The sequence below is a fragment of the Lygodium microphyllum genome, chromosome 20, assembly GCF_053477565.2.
Source record: "Lygodium microphyllum isolate KBCC chromosome 20, Lygodium_microphyllum_v1.1.10, whole genome shotgun sequence".
NCBI classification, from domain to species: domain Eukaryota; kingdom Viridiplantae; phylum Streptophyta; class Polypodiopsida; order Schizaeales; family Lygodiaceae; genus Lygodium; species Lygodium microphyllum.
In genome coordinates, this window is record NC_141154.1 from 36,938,729 (window position 1) to 36,963,290 (window position 24,562).

A 24,562-nucleotide genomic window follows, 5' to 3' on the forward strand; every position below is an offset into this window, starting at 1 on the left:
CAAGGCTATTATCCAAAAATTGCCACCTCTCCATTTACCCTATGGACATCCCTTGGTAAACTTAAAACTCTCTCTCTCTCTCTCTCTCTCTCTCTCTCTCTCTCCTCCTTTCCCCCCCTTGGTGGAAAGCCATTGCCCATTGCAATATAAGTCGCATTAGGGTAAGGGGGCCAATAGATTGATACCTAACTTGGCACCATGTAAATGACCCCTCAATGGGTCTTGTGGGTCCCTTTGAGTGTCCAGGCTACTTGATGGACACTTGGCCTAGGTGGAGAAAAACTTTGGGTCAAATTTAAAATAAAAAAATAAAAAAATATTTTTTTAAAAATCAAAACTAGTATGCACTTTTTGAACCCCTTATAGAAGACTTTGGAGCCCATATAGATTGACATTGTGGCACCATTTCACTACCACAAGAGTGCCCCTAGAGTGACAGTAAAGGGTAGGAGGTATGCATGCAAATTTGCAGTCGAGCGAAACCAAACGCCTTCCTCTGAGTATTGAGTCCCACAAGCTGCTGTCTCTTACTCTCTCGCTCTCTCTCTCTCTCTCTCTCTCTCTCTCTCTCTCTGCCTGTACCTTCAGATTTTGCTCTCATCTCAATCCTTGAGAATAAAATTGCAGACACCTTACAACAACTAACAGCAGCAGCAGCAGCAACCGTGAACAACAACAACAACAACATCATCACCACCCTCCCTTGCATAATCATCCTCCTCCTCATCACAATCATCATCACCACACCCGTGAGAATCAGTATGATCTGGAGAGATTGAGGAAGGGTGAGGAGAGTTGTAGCCGCCGAAGAGAGGAGGCAGAAGACATAAGTGAGGAGGTCGAAAGCACGGACATCCCTCCTGTAGATCGTAATTGGCCACTTGAGGAGCAAGGGCCTTTTGATGTCATCCTACACAAGGTAAGGTCTTTTCCTAAGTACCCGGTTTGCCAGTAAGCAAGGCATCTCCTTCATTCACAGTTTTCAGGCATTATATAGAATGCTTAAAAACTACATTACACTGATTGTAGTCAAAATGAAGAATAGTTGATCAGAGTTGCCTGAGTGGGTAACTGATTTACGTTTTTGATTATGCTTTTTGTCTTCCCACATTCATGGTATCTTCGTTTACAGATCTCCAATGAGGTTTGGCATCAGCAGCTAAAGGTAATTCTATAAGTTCTGATTGTTGCCAGTCGTTACATTTTTTATGGATTGTCTTTCTTAAATGCTGTACATCACTTTCTGCATTTACTAATGATTCCGTTTTATATTTGGAGCTGCAGCATATGAACAAAACCATCCAGAAGTTTCGATCCTTGACCCACCGAAATCCATAAAGAAGGTCTTTAACTGTCAGTCCATGCTTCAGGAAGTGGCGGCGCTGAACTTCCGTCATCCTGGAGGTTTTTACGCTGAACCTTACTAATCATTGTTGAACTACATTTTAGGGTTTTACTTTCTTGTAGTAATAAGTGATGGACTGGCACAGGCAAAGTATGCATTCCAAATCAGCTTGCTGTGCATGGAGACCCTCTCTCGATTGGTGACAGAGTGGCAAAAGCTGGACTCAAGCTTCCACTAGGTAAGGATGCGCACAGGTGACCCAGCTATTATCTTGGTGGCTAATGCTGAATCAATGATTCTGTATGATTGACATTTGGTCCATTCTACTAACGTGTAGCCTATGTTTCATATGGTCCAGTTGCCAAACCTCTCTTGGTTGATGGCACTTGAAGTCTCATGCTCTCTCTCTAGCCTTCTCTAAGGCCTGTCTGTCTGAACTCAATCCACCCTTAGTACTCCAAGAGTTTGTCAATCATGGTAAGATCTTGTAGATCAGAATTCGTCAGAAATTGAATTGTGGTTTTATTCTACAGAATGAGGGCATAGTTGAATTGACAGCTGATGGGGGAGAGGAGGATGTATCAACCTTTTTCATTGTGTGCTGTTTAATGTGTTTTTTGTTGCAGTTTAGCTTCTTCATTTTGCCCTATAAACTCAACTTTGGATAACCATTGCATGTCTTCCTACAACTCTTTCTTCTGAGAGCTGCAGGTTATCTATTGCCTTGCTACATCTTAGCCCGTGCAATGAATGTTCTGCAAAAAAGGCGCCAATGCCAGGTAGGTTTTCAAATCAAGGTTGATGCCCATCCATCATTTGTTTGGCTCTTCAGCCGTGTGAACTCTATGCATCTAACTTCATGCTGGCTTCAAACACATGCACACCCGAGCAAAATGGTGTTGCAGAGTGCAAAAATCACAGCATTGCCGAGGATGGAAGGGCTCTCTCGAATGAGAAGCATATGCCTTGATATTGCTGGATAGGGATAGTGTAGTGTGCAGTCTACATATGAATAGGAAACTGACCACTGCAGTGCATGATAAGCTTGCTAGTTGGTATTCACCATTGGTCACCACATATTATGTGCAGCATGCTCACTGATGTGGATAGGAATGGAGTGCAAGGACAAGCACAAGTTGGAAATTCACAAGCCTCAGCCAGTGTTTTTGACTACAGCAAGTTCTAGCAGCCTATGGACTTGGAGACTCAGAGCACATGCAGGAGGATCTAAGATGGCCGGAAACAGACAATAATATTACTGTAGCAAGTTAGCCCACTCCCCTTGACTTTACAGGGTTTAGATCAATGCCAAATAGCCCAGAGAATTATGCAAGAGAGCACAAATGTATAGCCATTGGTGGATGACATTGGCAATTAGATAGGACTTCTGGATTAGCAGATCTTGAGCAAGAGTGGGCGTTCAGAGAACAGTGCTAGAGAGTTGTCCACATTCTCCATCTACATGTGTTAGATACCAGTAGTGCAACATTCATACATGACAAATGTATTGGAAGAGGAGTGCAAGAGGTTTTAAGATGGATTAGAGAATCCTTAGAGGGTAGATGCTACGAATGAGGAGATGGATGCCTTGGAGTAGCAAGGTGATTGGACATAAGTGTACTTGCCTGGGGGAAAGAATGCCATAGGATGCAAATCAGTATACAAGATCAAGGCTACCTGTCTACCATACATAGGGGTAAGTATAATCTAGACCGCATAGGGGTAAGTAGCATCAATAGCATGAAACAAAAATACAAGGGAGCTAGGATACCTATTGGCTAAGCTTGCATTGGTAGCATGAAACAAAAATATTGTTCATGCTGATATGCAACCAGCAACCAGTACACAAAACCATGCTGCCCTCTTACAAAGCACCATTGGAGTGAGCATGCCATTACATTGCTGCTCCTTGCCTCTTTTGCTTCATTGCATGGAGCCGTGCTGCCCTCCTCAATTGAGATGTCTCGGTAGAAACATGTAGGGGTTGCAAGCATCCAGTATCCACCACTAACCCCTCCCATAGGACTGCCCTCATGTGCCTTTCGGATTCTATGAGTTGTGCCTCCCATCGCTTCCTTTCATCCCTTGCAATCTTTTCATTTTCTCGTTGCATCCTCTTAGCTCCAGTGGCAGCCATCTTTGCTTGCTTGTTTTGTTGGTGCTCTATTTGTCTTTCCTTCTTTTGCCGTTCCAATTCCAGCTTCCTGGCATTTTTGGCCTCATGGATTCGATATATTGGTCGGATGTGATTGGGTGTTGTAGTTAGGGGTAGGACTTTGCAAAGGATTTGATGCCAATGGTGGAATGATTTCTAGTTCATGGCTGGTTGCAGCCATGCTTGAAAGTAGCTCGGTAGCACTTCCCTCCAATTGCTCAAGCATAGGGGTGTCGAGCACTTCACTACAATCAAGATAATCTTGATCGGTTGTATTCTCCCCTGCATTTTGTGTCTCCAAATTTGCAACCACCTGTGAAGAAATTTGCTAGGGTTTGCACTGAGGACACACAGAGTGTACAACGATGACAAAAACACAGACATAGACATAGAGGGCAAAACTCAGACCCTAAACGCAAAGTTCAAAACTCAAACCCTAAATGCAAAACTCAAAACTCAAACACAAATAGAAGAAGGGAGAGAGAGAACACAACTTTGAAGTGAATGAATGCTGTAAATGAATGTAAGAGTGTACAATGTGCTCAAGGGCAGAGCAATGTCGGAGTGTGATGTCCACCGGAGACGGATCCCAAGTCTGTGACCACCAGTCGGAGTGTAGGAGTGCTGAATAGTGAATGGTAGCAGGCTGGTCACCAAAAAGCAGCAGTTTGGAGGTTGGAAACTGGTAAACGCAGTAGTGAACCGCTGATCAGAGGCTGGAAACTACGCATAGTCTGCTGTAAACAGCAGTAAACAGCAGGCTGAAACAGTATCTGATGTGGTTGGCGATGACTGGATGATTAGATCGCAGCAGATGATGATGTCGCCAGCAACTGACGTCAGCATGGATGAAGGTGCTAGCAGCAGGAGCAGATGCGGATAGAGTGGCAGCAGTCTCGAGGGCTGGACAGCCACGTGGGAGGAGGTTGATAGCTGAAATCTGCATTGGAGAGTGTGAAATCTGCACAGATGGAATAAGGTTGAATGGGGGCAGCCTATCTATTTATAGATGTGGAAGGGTGCCCCAAAAATTAGGGTTTTTACTGAACTCTCTCAAACTGCTCTCCGTTTTAGGGTTTCTACTCTAAAAGAGCATTTTTTAGTGTGTTTTGGGGCTGTTTAAGAGGCTAATCAGGAAGTAATGTTTTAGGGTTTTTACTCTAAAAGAGCATTTTTTAGTGTGTTTTGGGGCTGTTTAAGAGGCTAATCAGCAAGTAATGCATATTTTAGCTCAACACCTCTCTCAGGCTCAAAATTGAGTCGACAGATGAGGCCAACCACTGTGATGTTTATTGACCCCAAGGCGTCCCACCCCAAAGCAGCCAGAGCATCGGATAAAGGGTGCACGTTGGCTACCCAGTGGTCTACCAAGACTACAGAGGTGATGGTTATCTTACCAAGGGAATCCAAGTAGTCACCCCAGAGAGGACAAAGCATTGGACAAAGGGTGCACGTCGGTTGCCAAGTGGCCTACCAAGCCCTACAAAGGCGGATGGAACTACATGGAACCTTTTTTTTTTTGAATAAGTGAGGTAAATTTTATGGAATGCGGCCGATTGAGTAATAGTGACCCGGAAGACGGGAGTAGGGAGGGTACACCCAACACATCACAAAACAGTACAAGCTAACGCATCCACTCAGGGTGTTGATAATGAGGAAAAATAGGTGATGAGGTATCCATGTGATGAAGGAGGATGGTGGTGTGGTAACAATAGTCGCTAGTGGAAACAACTTAGAATCCGCTCAAGTGGTGCTTTACACAATGAGATGCAAAGTATGTTACATGCTAAAGAATGCTCATGTAGCAGGTGTTACTTGGACAATGTCCCTCGTGGGAAAATTGTTCACTTGCCCAAGCGCCCTAGTACAAAGATGATGGAATCATGCAATGCAAATGGTAAGGTACAACAAGGGGGAGAAGCCGATGTCGAAGACAAAGTGCTGAAGCCTGTAGAATACCAAGAAGGGTAGGAAGCCCCTCTCAACCTGGATGTGGATACCGAAGAAGGAAGAAGAGCTTGATGTCGGTCTTCGTGTAGTGCTAAGAATTATAAGGAATGAAAGAAGAGGAAGTTGATGAAGTGGATAAAGCACCCCGCTAGAAGAGCAAGGTAGATGTCACCGCCATGATAGCATCAAGAGAGATGCTGCACGATCCGCCTTGAGAGGGGAAATCGCCATGCTGGAAGAAGAGCAAGTACTCCTAGGATGATGAAACCATGAAAGGAATGATGCGTATCCATCCCCATGTCTCTAACCCAGGTAGGACCAAAGCAATTTGCAAGTTAGCCCTACACTGAAAAACAAAACCTTGCAAAAGAGATGAGAAGCTACAAACACAGAGATTAGTGGTGAGATGCTCCAAAGCAAAATATAACAGAAAGAAAATCTAACTCAAAATAAATGCAATGAATGTGTATGTGTGTGAGTAAATGCAGCGGAAGTCAAAAGAATGGAAAAGCTAAGGACAATGAATCCTATGGGCCCAACTCTAAGAGTGCGAAAAATGAATGCTAGATTGACCTAGGGTATTCGAAAGGACCTAGAGACATGCTAGTCTAAGAAGGTGGCCACCATCGTGTACGTCCAGTAGTAGGGCTTTGCCAAGGGAACGCCTGATGAGGTGGGGAAAAAGGTGAGATAGATGCATGAAGTGCAACGAGATCAAAGCCTGCAGACCAATCAGCCAATCCCTCAAGGGTAGTGAAAGAGATGTGCTGTTGAGGTTGTACTCAAGCCACATGTCCAGGAACAACAATGGGTGCTGAAGGAGCATATGAAGCAGGAGTGGAAGGCGTTGTGCTAAGAATTGCTCTTAGCTACTTAAACAGCCCTAAAACATGCTTATTTTAGGCTTATTTTAGCAAAAACCCTAAAACGGGAGCGGATCGAGAGAGTTAAGTGGGAGAGGATCTAGAACCCTAATTTTCTATAAATTGGCAGCCAGCCCTCCACTTTTCTCCCAATCTCGTTTTTGCTGGTTTCAGGTGTTATCAACTTGTTGCCCACACCCCGTTTGCAGAGAACATCTTAGCCCTTGCTGTGCATCACTGTTCCCTATAGTTTGGCGCCTGTTTCCAGCCCTCCACGCGTTGATTGTTGCTGTTTTTGCTTGGCGATTGACTGCTGATCATCTGCATTGCTGTCGTACAGCATGCCACGTCAGCAAACTGCTGCGTTTGCAAGCTTCAGCTGTCGCCCTGACAATTTTCTCTCCTGTTGTAGTCGCTGCAGTTTTTCTTTCTCTTGCAGGTTGTCTTGCCTGCGTTTTTAGTCTTTCTCTCTCCTGTAGGCTCCATTTTTAGTCTTTCTCTCTCTTGCAGAAGGCTGTCCTGCCTGCTTCTGCGTTTTTAGTCTTTCTCTCTCCTACAGGCTGTCTTGTCTGCGTTTTTGGTCTTTCTCTCACTTGTTGCCTATGTTTTTAGTTTTTCTCTCTTCTCACTGCTGTCGAACACCAGTAAACATAGCAATGAGAAGGTAGATCTGATGGCGCCTGTTTCCAACCCTCCACATGTGCTGATTGTAGGGAACAGTGATGGACAGCAAAGACTGAGATGTCCTCCGCGAATGGGATGTGGGCAGCAAACTGATAACACCTAAAACTTGCAAAAACGAGATTGGGGGAAGAGTGGAGGGCTGGTTGCCAATTTATAGAAAATTAGGGTTCTAGATCCTCTCCCACTTAACTCTCTCGATCCGCTCCCCGTTTTAGGGTTTTGGCTAAAATAAGCCTAAAATAAGCATGTTTTGGGGCTGTTTAAGTGGCTAAGAGCAAGTCTTAGCACAACACGCATAGCCCCACTAGACTGTGTAGTTGCAGTGGTCTGCTGAGGCTTTTTAGGTGGAAGACCTTCCGCCTTGGAGCAACACTCCTCGTCTACATGGCCTGCTCTCTGACAGTGTGTGCAAAACCGATTTTTCTTAGGGAGTTACTGCCAGATAGGTCTAGATTTTTTGGTTCCATTTGAGGAAGAAGGGTCACTCTTTGATTGGCTTGCCTTTGCATCTTGCGAGTTCTTGCCACTGGTGGTTTTTCCTCCAGAAGAATGTTGAGATTCAAGCTCGTAGCCTTTAGTCAGTTGTTTATCCTAGTTGAATAAGGAGGTTAAGTTATACTGACTTAGCCATGATTAGATCTAGGTCTGTTGATCTTTTGTGTGAAGTACACAATTGACTTCTACCTGTGTGTTTATGGAATGAACTGAGAAGGGAGCATGACTGCTACCCTTTCTGCTTGTCCCTTCGTCTATGTTTTTCCTCTTTGAATTGTAATATAGTTTCAGAGCATTGTGAAGCCGCTTCAGCCACAATAAATGCCTGCAATGCTGCCCCCATTTTGTGTGTCTGAAGACGGAGGTGTTGTCAAGATTGTGGGAGAGAAGGAAGGAGTGTCACTTGTAGCTTTCTTGCTTGCACAATGGGGGAATACACACAAGGGTGGAGGCTGAAAACAGTTTTCCTCTTCTTAGTTGTGTAAGCCAAAAAGAACTCTAATACAAAGAAATAGAAGAACCCTATATATGGGTCTCAAACCAAACTCAACTAACTAAGGTGGCATACTAACTGAGCCACGAACTAGAGTAGATAAGGATAGCTGTCGTCTAGCTATTATTCATGGGCGGTGTACCAACCGCATCTGCAACTGACACGTCGGTGACATAAATGCACAACGGTCACCCTGGCATATCACGAGTGGAGCTCGATATCTCAACACTCCCCCTCGAGCTCAATCCCAATTCCTGCACACCAAGCAGGTCTCTGAACTTGCGCAGCTTCTCTGCGCCCAATGCCTTCGTGAATATGTCAGCTACCTGATCCTCTGTGCTGACATAAACTAGATCAATAAGACCTAGTAAAACCCTCTCTCGCACATAGTGATAATGCACCTCAATGTGCTTTGTTCTAGCATGATAGACTGGGTTATTTGCCAAGTGTATACTACTCATGTTGTCACAATAAATGACAACTGGCCCATCTGTAGACTGATGCATATCATAAAGTAACTTATGCAACCAAGCTACCTCACATGCAGCCATTGCTGCACCCCTGTACTCGGCCTCTATGCTCGATAAGACAACTGTAGGCTGTTTCTTGCTGCTCCAAGTGACTGCAGCGCTCCCAAAAGAGAACACATATCCACTGGTAGATCGTCTATCAGAAATACTACCAGCCCAATCAGCATCAGTGTATCTATGCAACTGTATCTGAACCCCAGTCTCATAAAATAGTCCATACTGCAATGTGGACTTCACATACCTGAGTATGCGTCTAGCCGCATCCAAATCTGCCTTGGAAATCTGAAAGCCAATAGTGACAAGATACTGTCCTATCTTGTCAGACCATGCTCTAGGTGCTTGCTTCAAGCCATACAAAGCTTTCTTCAACCTGCAAACAAACTCAGGATGAACAGCATGCACATAACCTGGTGGCTGCTCCATATAGACCTCTTCTTGCAAATCACCATGCAAGAAGGCATTCTTTACATCCATCTGATGTAAATACCATCCCTTTGATGCAGCCATAGTAATGACTGCTCTTACGGTTGCCATCCTTGCAACTGGACTGAATGTTTCTTCATAGTCAATGCCATATGTTTGTGCATACCCCTTGACTACTAATCTTGCCTTGTATCTGTTCACAGAACCATCTGCATTGTGCTTCACCTTATAAACCCACTTACAGCCAATTGCATTCTTACCTTTAGGCAAAGGTACCAATTCCCATGTAGCATTTGCTTCCAAGGCATCCATTTCTTCATCCATGGCTTTCTCCCATTTTTCTTTTCCTATGGCTTGCTCAAAAGAAGTGGGTTCTGGTTCCTGTATCACTTTGACCATATATGCATAGTGAATGGCTGTAAATTCATCATATTTCAGCCTATCCACAGGATACCTAGCTCTTGTAGACCTGCGCAAGATAGGTTCACTCCCAGGTGCTCTCAAAACATCCCTGGTCTTCCTTACTCCAGGTGTAACAATAGAAGGAATACCCAACTCATCATCAATGCTCTGTTCTGAGCCACTGGATTCACCATCCACATAAGAGTGACCTGCATTCACATCAAACATGGGCTGATCAACCTTCTCTTTTCCTTTTCGTGATACCTGCATACCACTATCTGCATTTCTTTGAGAAGATTCTCCTGATCTCAATCTGCCTGTCCATGGCGAAGAATGTGAACCACTGCTAGAGGATGCTCCAGGTCCACTAATATTTTGTGACTGCTGCTGTGAATTTTGTGCAGCATTACCATTTTGTGCATCTACATCATCAATCACATTTACTGGTTTATACCAGCTACTCATCTCATAAAAAACATCTCTGCTCACTGTAAACTTACGAGTAGAAGGGTTATAGCATCTATACCCTTTTTGCTGCAGAGAGTAACCAATAAAGATGCACTTCTTAGCTTTTGGATCCAACTTGGATCTCAGCTCATCTGGCACATGTACATAGGCAATGCAACAAAAAATTTTCAAATGAGAAATATCTGGTTTCCTACCAGTATACCTCTCCTCTGGAGTCATCCCATGTATTGCTGCAGTGGGAGTCCTGTTCATTATATAGACTGCTGTAGCAACTGCTTCAGCCCAATAAAAATCTGGCAAGTCTTTTTCATTGAGCATGGCACGAGATACCTCTCCAATATGCCTGTTTTTCCTTTCTGCAATTCCATTTTGTTGTGGGGTATGACTGCATGAATATTGCTGCTTTATGCCATGCTCCTGCAGGAACCTTGCAAACTCATTTGAGAGGTACTCTCCCCCTCCATCTGACCTTAGGTATTTTATTTGCAGGCCTGTTTCTTTTTCAACCATAGCTTTAAGAGTTTTGAAATGCCCAAAAACTTCACTTTTCTTTTTCATAAAATACACCCAAACTTTTCTGCTATAGTCATCAATAAAGCTGACAAAATAATGACAGCCTCCAAGAGATGCAGCTTTAGTAGTCCACACATCAGAGTGGATTAATTCCAATGGCTTCTTACTCTCTTGAACATGTCTAGGAAATGGTTTCCTTGCCTGTTTTCCAAACTGACAGGCTTCACATACCTTATGCATTTCTGCAACCTTGAATTTGGGCAATCCTGCAACAATATTTTGGGCCTGCATTGATTTAAGTCGCTGTACATTAACATGACCAATGCGTTTATGCCAGATATCAATATCTGCAACTACACCGGTCCTATGTGCAAACATTGCTGCACTCAATTCAGACATGTCTGCATCCAACGTAAACATTCTGCCATTCTTCTTCCCTTTTGCTATCAAGCGACCTTTATTTTTCATATCCTTAACAAAGCATCCATGAGGATTAAATCTGACCTGCAAGCTCTGCTCAACCATTTGACCAACAGAAACCAGATTCTTGGTGATATTCGAGACATGAAATACATTGGACATGTATTTCTTTTTCCCATCCTGCATAGACAAAGGAATTTTTCCAATCTGCACAATAGGATGTGCAGTATCATCACCAGTCTCCACAAATCCTGGTTTTTCCATTTTTCTTGCATCCTCCATCCATTCTGCATGACCTGTCATGTGGTTTGATGCACCTGAGTCAACATACCATACATTGTTGCTTTCTTCTGCACTTGTCACAGAATTGTTCATGTGCTGCACCATGAACAAATGCTCATTTCTATCATCACCCTGTCTACTAGAAGATGCATAATTCCCTTGTTGCAGTTTTCCATTCATGATGTCATTCTGCTTTTTATAGCAGTCTTTAGCCATATGACCCATTTTGCCACAGTAGTAGCATTCAACATTACTGTTTGCATTTTGGCCTCTTTGCCATCCACCACGACCTCTTTGGCTCCCCCTGCCTCTAGAGTTACCACGTCCTCCTCCATAGGACTGGTTTTCTTGAGTTTGCTGCATATTCTGATTTCTGCCACGGCCTCCAAATCGGCCTCCTCTACCTCTGCCTCTACCTCTTCCAGCATTTGAGTAGAAGACAGTTTCTTTTGAAGTTCCTCCTGAAGAAGATGCACCACCATTTCTCTGCTCCTCAGAAATTAGAAGAGCAATCAACTCCTCAAAATCAGGAAATCTTTCACGAACTGAAATGGATGTCCGAAACTGTGCATAATCCTTTCCTAGACCATTCAAGGTCACAGAAACTAAATCATCATCTTCCACTGGCGACCCAATGGAAGCAAGTGCATCTGCAATCTTCTTCACCTTCATGTGGTAGTCATTGATGCTCATATTTTCTCTTTGCACATTATGCAACTCTTGCTTGAGCTGCATTTTCCTGGCTTGAGTATTTGTGCTGTACATTTTTGACAAAGTATTCCATGCCTCCTTTGGCGTACTTGCATCCTGAATATGCACAATCATAGAGTCTGAAATACTGATAGACAGTCAGTACATAACTTTCCTGGCTCTCTCATGCCATGCTTTGAATGCCTGCATTTGCTGATTGGGAACATCAGGAAGAACTGGTTCTTCTTCATTTCCTGCAACAAATTCCCAATATCCTTTTCCCATAAGGAAATTCGTCATTCTAAACTTCCATGCTTGGAAGTTGTTCTTGTCAAGCTTTTCAGTTACAATCTGTGAAAGAGAATCAGACGCCATTATAGAATACTGCAAAAAATTCTATCACTGCAGAGAACACAGCTTCAGCCTCACAAGGGCAAATCTGCAAAACTGACGAAAGTGGTATTTAACCACACAGTCACTTCCTAGTGACGATTTTGCATCAACAGGCAACAAGGATGATTCTGTAACTCCCAATGTCTCTGCGCACAGCATACGATGCAATTTCTACCGTAACTTTTCACCGACCTGTAGAACAGTGGCTGCACAGCATAAAACTGAGCCTTTTCCTGAGTGCGTGCAGAAAACTTCCGCCTCCAAAACAGGCCCCGAAATGGCCTCAAATCAAAAAAACAAGGTCGCCAAGGGCTAAAGCCCTTTCCCGCAGCATATACTGCCCTCTTGCTTCACCGCGAAGGGCGTCTCAACCTGAGACAGTGCACTCTTGCAATTTCCGGCTGTGTTACCTGCAGAGATCTGCTCCCAAAACAGAAAATGAAAGCAACACTGCTCCTTTTACCAGAACACCGCGAGCTTGGCTTGCTTTCTTGAGCTCCTTACCACGAACAAGGCTCTGATACCATGTCAAGATTGTGGGAGAGAAGGAAGGAGTCTCACTTGTAGCTTTCTTGCTTGCACAATGGGGGAATACACACAAGGGTGGAGGCTGAAAACAGTTTTCCTCTTCTTAGTTGTGTAAGCCACAAAGAACTCTAATACAAAGAAATAGAAGAACCCTATATATGGGTCTCAAACCAAACTCAACTAACTAAGGTGGCATACTAACTGAGCCACGAACTAGAGTAGATAAGGATAGCTGTCGTCTAGCTATTATTCATGGGCGGTGTACCAACCGCATCTGCAACTGACACGTCGGTGACATAAATGCACAACGGTCACCCTGGCATATCACGAGTGGAGCTCGATATCTCAACAGATGTTACCCCTCGTAATGTCAACTTCTTAGTTGATACATGTGCAGTGAGGGGAAATTATTTGAATGAACGGTTCATTTTAAGAAATTATTAACAATGGGTGACATTTTATTAAGTTATAAACCTTAATAAGAAAACGGTGGTTCCTTCTTAAAATCTTAATTACAAATTATTAGAGTGAAATGGTGCTTTATTGCAACCCGGACTACGATTCCCAGACTGGGTCTCCGAGCCTGTGCTCTATTCTTGCTTTCTTGTGGAAATGCCTTTCTCTGTTGCTTGCCCATCATACAAGCTTCACATGGTTCCTTCAATTCAGTTATTGTAGGTAGGTGAGCAACCATACCTTGCTTTTGCATCTCCTTCAATACTGCAAATCCGATGTGTCCAAACCTTTCATGCCAAAGCTTACACATTAGGTGCTACTGATGAGCAATGGTGAAGTTGTGGGAGAAGACTCAGCAAGTGGCTGCTGGTCTTTCGGAGCGAGAGGTGATGGTGCGATTTCTTCAGGAGGAAGAAGAGTTCAGAGCGATGAGCAGAGGGACCTGCGATTGTGCAGCTTGCTGAGAACTTGATAATGTCATAGGGATGTGGATGGTTATTACATATTAGCTGACTGAGTGGATGATGTCATTAATGTCGTGGACATCGTTTGGGACTGCGGAAGTTGAATCAGCTCTTGTATCCTATCCAGACTGCTCTGAAGCAGCAGTTGTGGGGGTTGAACATGAGGAGCAAGAAGGCCAGTTTCTCGATGCAGAAGTAGATGAAGTTGCCGTGTGTGTGGGTCACAAAGGAGCTGAAGTTCGTCCCAACCACGCACTGCCATCCTGGCCCGTAGCACTTGTCAAATTCGTGCTCTAAGAATCCAGCAATCTGTTGGCAGTCTCCCACATCGTGGACATCAAGAGCACGAGCAGCACAGTGCATGGCATGCTGCTGCAAGAACAGGCATCATGGCCGCCATCATGTCAGACCTCCTCCTTCTCTTACAAGAAAAATGTGGCGATCAGGCTCTGTGAGCTAAGACGTATACAGTGGACATTTGCTGGATCATGCTGTTCTGTTTTACATGAGCTGCTTCAAATCCAAGCTTGCAAAGAAGCCTCTAGCACATGAAAACCCTCTAGACCGTGTAGCAGAGACGCCATTTACTGTTGCATTCAAGTTACATGATTTGAAGTAGACTGGATACATCGGCCGTGAAGAGCTTAAGTAGATGGTTGTGGCTCTCATGGCAGAGTCAGATATGCTGTTGTCATAACTGACGAGCCAGTCCAATGCAGCAGCCATCTCTTACCATGCAGAAGGTCAATTGCAGAGCCAATTTCAATGCTTACTCAGATGACCATTTATGATGTTTTGTGGTAAAATGCAGTGACTGGTCAGGAGTTCTGAGAGCTATGCAAAGACAGCAATCAACTTTTGTGAACCCCCATATCATGCGTATGAGTGGTCATGGGAGATGTGAAGGTGGGGATAATGAGGGGGATGCCTATCACAGTCAACCCAGGAGTTATGGGTGTGCCCATTTGTTGAAAGGTGAGAGGCACTATGTTAAAGGGTGGCATTCCCCCTAATAAAGTACCACGGTGCAAAGAGGTAGAGAAAGGGGTGGAGAAGGAAAAGGTGCTAGGAGCGGAGATGGAAGATCCAACCTCTAGGGTGTGTGATGCAGATGTGGAGTGTAATCCAAGGTTTTGGAAAGATGATGAGAGGTGATCAAGGTGTGATATAGAAGAGGGTGGGATGGGAGGAAAGTGAGAAGTGTGTGTGATATGCTGAAATGAAACAAAAGCTGTAGACGTACCTAAAGTCCGTCTGCTTCATGCCTCCTCTATTGAAGTTCACATACGCAAAGCCATCCGGATCCTGTACCTCAAAGGAAGAAATAGGTGAGGGTTTTGATTCATGCAACACAAAAGAATTGTACAAACCTGACATTGGACCTGGCTGAGATGATGAAGATGGATCGCCAGATGTTTCGAATGCTGTATGTCCTCCATGATCGGAGAGGTGGCCAGCCTCACCAACCGGTCCAAATGTGGTAGCAAAATTGGTAGGAGGGGTGTAAACATCACCATACTTGTTGTGATAGTACTCCTCAAAGTCCTTCTGTGTCATGTTAGTGAAATCTGGTGAAGGTGGAGTGTCGTCCTTCTCACCGAGTCCATAATGCTGTCTCAGGGCCTCAATGATGGAGAAGCCTGATAAGACATCATAGGAATTGAAGAAGAAGGTGTCTAGGACATTGTGATTCAGTTATGATGTCGCAGCGCATAGGGATGAAGGTCACCACAGGGGTTTGGCAAGATAACTAAACAAGATAAATGGAGATGTGTCTTCAAGAGATAGATAGATTATAGTGAATGTTTAAAGGTTCAAGAGGCTCTTCACTGTCAATCACAAGGGTTTGAGAAATAAGATTGTATTAGAGTTCAAGAGCTTAAACTCCGAAGATGGTAGAGATAAGAGAAGAGTTGAAGGTTTTCAAGCCAAGTCCTTGAAGATGTTAACAGAGTTTCCAACTGCATGTTCTTAGCAAGGATCTCATGAGTATTAGCTCATAAGTTCTAACTCAAATCAAGCTTGTTTTCTTAACTGTAAGAGCAATTATGAAGTCAAGTACAATATGATGTCATATATCATAAACTATGTAACCCATCATGCATACATGATACCATAGCATGAATTAACTTTTCATGATTACATTCAATGTAGACTGTTAGGAACGTAAGCTCATGAGTCGATAACAAGACTTGTAGGGCAAAGAGACTTGCTTCAAAAGAGCTAAAAATAGAGATCCTGATAAGGACAAGATACCACAGCCAAGAAATAAAGTGAGAAAGTTCTTCTTAATTCAACTCAAAGCATCTATGAATGGTCTACAAACATATGCCTTGCCATAGGGACACATAATACTTGCATATTTTGACAAGATGTCTTTTGAAGAGCAGGAAATGAATTAAAAGAACACTGCTGTAGCTAAAACTTTGAATATGACTGAAGATATCAGCTCCAAATCAGCCCATAAAGCTTCCGGAATTCACCTCTGAAAATAGCATAAACTTTTCCTAACATAGAGTGCTTAGATCAACCAAATACAAGTGTAAATAATACCATATGAAGCAATAGAGAAGAAAAAGGTATTGCTGTCCACAAATCACTGTGAGGGCTGCCTATTTCAGCACACATACATGGCATCTATCTCCCAAGAAGACACTTTGATGAAGTACAAAAACAGCCCCTATATTCAAGAGCATGTAACAAGCAATAGGTAGCTTGAAATAAGCATATACAAGTAGGAGAGAAGAAGGAATTCCTGTTGCCCTTGACAGCCCTATTATTGGCTACCTATATCAGCCCGAGCATGTACATAGAGCAATCAAGATGCTCTCTTGCTACCCCTTCCACAATGCTTATGCAATGTCAACTTGCATCAAGCATATCAATGTCAAGTAAGTCCAGTAAATGATCATGAATCTTCAAGAGGATGAAAATTAGTGCTGCTGCTCACAGTTCTTTGTTTGGGCTGAAATATTGAGCCCACTTTCTTCACATAAACAAGTCAAGAAGGCTTCTTGACACTTCTCTCTTCAAGCTTCCACAATAGTAGGTTGTAGTAAGCTTCCAAGGGCAAGAATGAGTCCTTTGTGTTAAGATTAATCAATAAAGCAAGTAGATGAACTTCAGCCCTTTAGATTACAAAATTGGAAGACCAATAACAGTCCCTATTCAACTCTTAAAGGACTCAAGGGAGTGAGTTTAATGTCTCTCTTGACATGGAAGATCAAACTCAGCATACACAAGTCAAGCCTAGTCCTTTCTTTAGACTCATAATAGAGCTCTTGTATGTATGGGCTGCTGCCCTTTAAATACACAGTTCTACCCTATTTTACATAGCCAAGAGTGGCTTTCCATTTCTGTCAGTGCATGAGAAGAGTAGCACTTACATGTCAAGTGGAGTCATCTGCAGTTGCTTGTGGATGCATGGCTTGAACTTCCCCTTTGTGTGGTGGCCTTGGACACGTCCCCCTTCTCCATCCATGGTGCCTGCTCAGCCCGAAAAACATGGCGAAAAAAACAGCTTGCTCCTCTTGCCTTCTTTCTTGACTATTTTATTAGTCACACAAGTAAAGTGTAAGACATACACAATGTCCTATGCTCACAAACATAGTAAACTTCATGAACTTAAGTGATTCTTCTTGCTAATGCACTTGTGAGTCATGTTTCTAGAGTAACTTCATTACTGACATATGTAGCCAGAGCCTCATCCAAGCCATATGATTGTCCATGATCACATATACCATGTCATATGTAGCATGACTTACAAAACTTGTAGCAACTTCATGTGAGCAATGCAAGGAAGGTTAAGAGTAAGTATCTAAAATCAATCATCTTGTCAAGGACCCATGATAAATTTATTGCATTTTAAGGCAAAGAGCCCCCATCTTTATTACACCATGCTATATGTTGGTGGACTTAGGATTTTAAGATTTATTGCACTAGTCAAGTCTCTATGTAGCATGTCTAGATTACAAGTGACTAAGTAATATATGTAAAGGTTAAAAGTTTTATGTTTAGACCATGGGCAAAGAATCTCATGACAACGAGTCGTATTGTGTGCTTGCACAAAGACTAGCTCTCCACAATATCTGCAGGATACTCTTTGCAAGAGCACCGGCTCTGATACCATGTGAAGAAAATTGCCAGGGTTTGCACTAAGGACACACAAAGTGTACGACCACGACAAAAATACAAAGAGACAGACATAGACACAGAGTGCGAAACTCAAACCCTAAACGCAAAACTCAAAACTCAAACCCTAAACGCAAAACTCAAACACTAAACACAAAACTCAAAACTCAAACTCTAAACGCAAAACTCAAAACTCAAAACACAAATAGAAGAAAGGAGAGAGAGAACACAACTTTTGAAGTGAATGAATGCTGTAAATGAATGTAAGAGTGTACGGTGTGCTCAAGGGCAGAGCAATCTTAGAGTGTGACGTCCACCGGAGACGGATCCCAAGTCGGTGACCACCAGTCGGAGTGTAGGAGTGCTGAATAGTGAATGGCAGCATGCTGGCCACCAAAACGCAGCAATCTGGAGGCTGGAAACTGGTAAACGTAGCAGTGTACCACTGATCAGAGGCTGAAAACTGTGCACAGTCTGCTGTAAACAGCAAGCTGAAACAGTGTCTGATGTGGCTGGCGATGATTGGATGATCGTATCGCAGCAGATGATGATGTTGCCAACAGCTGACGTCAGCATGGATGAAGGCGCGAGCAGCAGGAGCAAACATGGATGGAGTGGCAACAGTCTCGAGGGTTGGACAGCCACGTGGGAGGAGGCTGATGGTTGAAATCTACACTGAAGAGTGTGAAATCTGCATAGACGGAATAAGGCTGAATGGGGGCAGCTTGTCTATTTATAGATGTGGAAGGGTGCCCCAAAAATTAAGGTTTCCACTGAACTCTTTGGAACCGCTTCCTGTTTTAGGGTTTTTACTCTAAAAGAGCATTTTTTAGTGTGTTTTGAGGCTGTTTAAGAGGCTAATCAGCAAGTAATGCATATTTTAGCTCAATACCACCTCATGCACATCCATGTTGTTGCATGGCATGTCCTCATATTGCAATGTGTCATGATTTAAAGGCCATATTCCAGTAGCATGAAATCCAGCTTTTATGTTGGAATCGGTGCATGCAATTGCAAGGGCCCTTGAGGCAACATCAGCAAGCTCTCCCTTTGATGCTTGAGTAGAGTATGTCCGCAATCGCCACAAATTTCTCTTTTGTGAAATAGGACTTGAAGGGTTTGAAAACTGAAACATCCAAAGGCTGAAGCTTGTGAGAGGTGTGAGCTGGAAGAGTGACGATATCTTTGCCAATACCTTTTGCTTTTTGCACAACTTCAAGCCTTGTGTGGCTGCCATGTCCATCCACAATCGGCAAATGTCGAGATGAAGGAGAGGGTGGGGTTGGGATAGCATTTTGAAAATGCTCCAACCATGCCTCAAACAACTGCCCTGCCATCCATGCTTTGTTTTGCATGGACATTACAGCCCCTTCTTTGCAGTCTAACAAATAATTTTGCATGGCTTTCTTGCCTTTGAAGATGTAGTATCTTGGCAAAGCATAACCAGCTGCATTTACACAACACAAGATAGTCAACTCCCTACTATCGAGGGTCATGCCATATACACTTTTGGACCCTTTTCTAGTTAAGACACGCATACCCCTATCCTTGCTTCCTTGCACTCCAGTCTCATCGGCATTCCAAATATGTTGAGGAGGGTAATTATGCTGATTATACGATATGGCCAAGTTATCATGGAAGGTTTTCACCACTTCTGGCCTGACATTGATAGCTCGAGACCTATCAAGAGTCTCACACACACGAATTGTGAGCTCTTGATGTCGCCGACGAAAACAATCCAACCAACTTTTTCTTGGGATCCCATTAGTGAAAGGGTTGGGTCGGGAGGACTATCTCAGCTGACTTCAACTTTAAACAATTTATAGATATCCCATGACCAGCGGTTTGCATGCCAAAGGCCCAATCAACAAGGGCCTTTTCTTCTTCAACATGTGGTACGGTAGGTGGGCCCTTCATCCTTTTCTTTGTTCTCCCATCAATCCAATTTGCCAATGATGTTTGGGCTGATTCCAAACTGCCTACTGCTTTCTCTAATTGACGTACCTCCTTCATGAGCTGCAATTGCCTTCATCAAACCTTCTTGAGACCTTTTTCGTTTGTGTCTCTTCTTGGCACTACATTTAGATCGGTTCTCCGGTGGATGAGGCAAAGGGTTTGGTGGAGGCAAAGAAGGGCCCTCATTTGATTGGGCAGGTTCAGAGAAAGAAGGCCCTTTAGTAGGCTGGGATTGAAGCTGAGCTTGCTTGGTGGTTCTAGTGGGACGTGCCCTCTTGTAGTGCAAACGGGTAGCTTTGGGAGGAGGAACACTCCAATGATTTTGAGGACAACTTACCACCTTCCTTGATCACCTACGCAAGTTTGTCCTCTTGCTTGGCATGGTGGGAGGAGGAGTAGACCAGCAATGTGTTAACGAACACAATCGGTAAGAATGTGTTAATAAACACAATTGGTGGCTGCAAACTGTAACAACAAAAACACAATGTTAGGCAGGTAAAAGTGCATAATCAGGGCAGCGAACTTTCTTCTTTGGTTGCTGTTCCAAGGGTGGAAGTTTGGGAACTTCAACCCCTTCAGCTTCGGGTAGCTTAGGGAGCCTTGTTTTGGGCGGTGGAAGTGGAACTTGCAATTTGGGAGATGGTGGTGGCTTTGGGGGTTGGACTGTAGTTGTCAATTGCTTCTTGACAAGGCAAAATGCAGGTGATGCTAAGTTGATTCCTCCACATCGACAAATTCTACCCCCTTGCTTGTTTAGCAGTAGATTGGTGCATAAAATATGGGAGACAAATGGATGTCTAGCAGCAAGACATGCCTTGCACTCACACATAGCAGACATGGCAAGAAAAGATTGAGTGGGAAGCATGCTTTGTAGGTAGCATCAGGGCATAGTAGATGAGAAAAGGGGTTGGATTGCTTGTGGCATAGAATTGGTTTGCAACAGTAGGGAAGAACTAGACAAACTCACAGGACACTAGGCCTATGACACACAAGCAGGGAATGATCCTGGGAGAAAAGTAGCAGGTTTGCAGTTTGCAAGTACTTTCTGGGAGTTGTAATATTTGGAGGAAAGCAGTGAGTTTGCAAGATTTGTTTGCAGTAGATTTTTTCTGCAGCAAAAGCACTTGCAAAAAGTAAGCAGGGAATGATGTGGATAGATGAGAATATATAGGTAAAGGTAGGGGGATTGGATACTCAGTTGCCGCTGAGGTAGAAGGACACTATTTGAATTCAAATTAGAGAGTGCAATATTATGATTAAGGTGCAATAAAGGTAGGATATTTCTGAATTGTGGAGCAGGTCGTGGTTGGGTAAGTGGGACCCTGTGGACTGGTTTTGTGGTATGTAGGGACATGAAGATGAGCAGGGAAGCGTGGAGCTGAATAGCAGCCGAGGATGAGAAGAAGTACACTTTTTGTGTTGGTGTAAAAGAATGCGTGCAACATAATAGGGCCCTGGAGAAAAAGTGATGCAGGGAGAGGGAGAGCACGCTTCTCCAAGGGCCCAAGGGTGCACCCTATTTTTGACCATCTTTTGGGGGCCGCACACTTTTTGGCCCCCGTACCCTACTATAATAATCTCTCTCTCTCTCTCTCTCTCTCTCTCTCTCTCTCTCTCTCACCCCTTGATGGGGAAGACCACAGACATTGCAATACTCCACGTTTCTGTGTGGATGCTATTGTGTGTTGCTCGACATTTTGCTGACCGGCGAGCATGCTATCAACTTCGACACTACTATCTGCGTTGCTGCATGCTGCTTCCCAGTGACGAAGGACATTTTGTCATGCACTACTACTATTCTACTGTGCCATCAAATGCTTTGAAGTTCTGTAAGTTCTGCACTATTGAGTCTTGTGCAGAGAGTTGATGATTTGTTGTCCAACTCAGGCTTCTCTGGCTTCTTTGTCCGATGTGGTCTGCTTCATTTTTCAGGTCATGCAGATTATGAGGGCCCTAAATTTCCATGCTAGTCAACAATATGCTACAGAGAGTTTATGCAATCGTTTATCTTGGCATCCATAAACATGTAAGTCTTATGTTTGCAAACAGTAATATGCTACAGAGTTTATGTAGCCGTTTATCTTGGCATCCATAAATATGTATGCAACATATGTGCAAACAATACATGTGTCTGTGGCTGCACACACACACACACACACACACACACACACACACACACACACACACACACAGAGAGAGAGAGAGAGAGAGAGAGAGAGAGAGAGAGAGAGTAGAATTTGGAGCATACCTGGAAATGTACTCTTTGACAAAAGCATTGTTGATGAAGCAGAGTACACTTGAGTACACCTAACAACAAATACACACGTAGCAAAGCATTAGAAATGATGCAGACATGAATCAAATCACCAAATCAAATAAATTAAATGAGATGGCTATCAGCATTAGCATAGGCAAAATATCAACAAATACACAAAGCATAAAAAGAAACAATTACATGATGGTGAGGAATGACTGGGAAAGGGTGTGCTTGTGCGGTTGATCCATTTGTAGGCGGGATGCTGTTCTCCAATCTCACTCATATGCTCACTGCATTAACTGGATCATGGCTTTCATTAAGGTCAATTGGTTGGGTTCATTTTATTTTGTAATGGTTTTGTTTTGTAAATACAATAAGAAACTTGCATCCTTTTTTTGGAGTGCAAGCTATTTTGTGGATATCTGATTTGTGGATGGAAAAAATAGATGCATACTTTTCTTTGTCTGACCTTCTATAATTTGGTGCTTTTGTAAATGCAAAATGAAACTTGCATACTTTTTTTGGAGTATGAAATTTTGATTCAATTTTGTAAATTTTGATCATCTTCGAGGGTACATTAGAGGTTGCCATGTCAGATTGGGAGTCAAGTTTGGAGGATCCATGGATTATAAGTGTAATAGATCATCTCATCCCATATGTTCAATTAAAAAAAAAAAAGATGCAAATGCGGCATTGATGGTGACACCAGACAGTTGTGGGAAGATGCGTGGCAGCAAATGCATTGCGAAAGGCGATTGGATCAGTAGTAGGCGACAGTTGGATGAAGGAGATGGAGGCTGAAAATAGGCGCGAGATGGATGCAATCAGCAAGGGGCAGCTTGAATTGAGATGGCCTCCATGAACGGGGTGTGGGCAGCAAAGCTACAACATTTGAAACTTGCAAAAACAAGATTGGGCTGAATGGAGGGCAGCTTTGCCTATTTATAGAAAGTTTCGGGACCTTGTACCGCACACTATTTCAAAACTCTCTCAAACCACACACCATTTTAGGGTTTTCATTTATTAAGCATTTTTGGCTATTTATGTGGCTAATTTAGCATGTAACGCTTACGTTAGCTCAACACCCCCTCTTAGGCCCAAAAACTGAGCTAGAAAGGAAGGCCAATCCAAAGTTTTGTGTGTTTTTAACCCAAGGCGTTCCATTCCAAAGTAGCCAAGGCATTGGACAAAGCGTGCATGGTGGCTGTCTAGTGGTTGTTAGGAGTCATATTTGTCATGCCTTATTATCTCTTGCGTGTGAGCCTTGCAGACGAGGACTTTAGGAGCTTTGACTTGTCTATCATTTATTTTGACGAAGGAGGTAGCTCATTCTAGAGCACTTAGTTTATTGCATTTTAGTGCATTTTCTCCTCCAGTTAGGATTTTATGTGCATTTCCTAGGGTAGTTTATGCATTCTTTAACCTACCTCACATGTCGGACATTTTTCACCCTTACCGAGAAAATTTTGAGCATTTTTGGCATTTTACCAGCATTAAAGATTGGTCGGACCAGCATTAAATGCTCATCGGCCATATTTTTGGCCCCATATGTCAGGTCGGCTAGTTTTTGGGATATTTGGCTATTTATAGCCATTTCCCACTTGGCATCATATATATCATCATCTTCCCTCCTTCCTTGGTAGGTGCACACTTCGACTCTGTCATCTTTCTTAGTCTTTGGTGCTGCTGCCATCATTAGCCTGATCTAGTTTCCTCACTAATGTTGTGGGCTGCGAGCAAGGATTGATCAGTCCTCTTGTATTCATCATTTGTTATTTGTTCAGTGCAGGTTTCTCTTTTTTCTCTTGCAAATTATCTCTCTCTCTCTTTCTCTGTCTTCAAGTTCCTTCTTTTGTTGCGCACTCTTACATGGTATCAGAGCATGGTATCATTGTCTAAGAGAGACATAGAGTTGACTTCTCATGGAGGAGACCACCCTAGACTGCCAGGCAGCCTTGCCACATCAACATTTTGTTGAAAATGCAACTTTTTGCTTGGAGGCGTCTGCTTTTCTTGTGCCAGGTACCCGCTTTGCTGCCCACTTCATCTCCTACTAGAGGCGATAGGCTTCCTTAGTTAGGCGACAATCTTTTGCTATAAATGCAGTGTTCCTTGGTTAGGCGACAACTCTCCTCAGCAAACACACACAGTCCTTGTGCAGGTGACAGTCTATTTCCTTGAGGTGGACCCCCTACATCAACTTTCTTGTGATCTTGTAGTTGTTCCCTCTTGTTTCGGGGCTGTCTACCGCCCAAACACAGATTTTTTGTGGGTGTCTTGTAGGATATTGAAGATGTCTTATCACCAGTTCTTTGCTAACTCAGAGGATGAGGTCTCTGTTCCTTTCTTTGAGAGATGGAGAGATATTCGTACTAGTTCATGCCTTGACCAGATGTCATCTAGCTCGTTTGTATGGGATCCCTTTCCTCTTGTTCTCTCCATGTTTCATGGAAGGCCTGTGTTGGTTGTAAAGACCCTTTCGCTACTCCCATGTATATATTTATTTACACATTGTGAACACACCTTGCAGGTTGTTGGGTGTAAAGGCCCTTATGCTACTCCTGTGTATATCTTTATTTACACACGTGAACACACCCTTGCGGGTGTAAGTGTACCGTACTGTATAAATACATCCTTTTATTCTTTGTGTACCACATTGGTACA

The 24,562-nt window shown here is 43.4% G+C and overlaps 1 protein-coding gene and 1 pseudogene across 6 annotated transcripts in view; one reads left to right on the top strand and one right to left on the bottom strand.

Moving 5' to 3' along the window:
* Positions 1-406: 406 nt before the first annotated feature.
* Positions 407-24,562, top strand: part of LIP2 (lipoyltransferase 2) — a 40,551-nt gene continuing 16,395 nt past the window's right edge. For 2 of the 6 annotated variants that reach the window (XM_087701523.1, XM_087701526.1), the window contains exons 1-4: positions 407-919; positions 1,133-1,165; positions 1,285-1,404; positions 1,491-1,583. Coding sequence is in view for 3 of the 6 variants with exons in the window: in XM_087701526.1 (XP_087557652.1) it covers positions 1,362-1,404; positions 1,491-1,583 (136 nt within the window). In the remaining 3 variants the exon portion in view is untranslated. Of the gene's footprint in view, positions 920-1,132; positions 1,166-1,284; positions 1,405-1,490; positions 1,584-1,703; positions 1,841-20,446; positions 21,471-21,573; positions 21,669-24,562 lie in introns of those variants that run through there. The other 4 variants (XM_087701524.1, XM_087701527.1, XM_087701528.1 and 1 more) reach the window with 4 other exon arrangements.
* Positions 18,566-19,301, bottom strand: LOC148018842 (MFS-type transporter clz9-like; annotated as a pseudogene).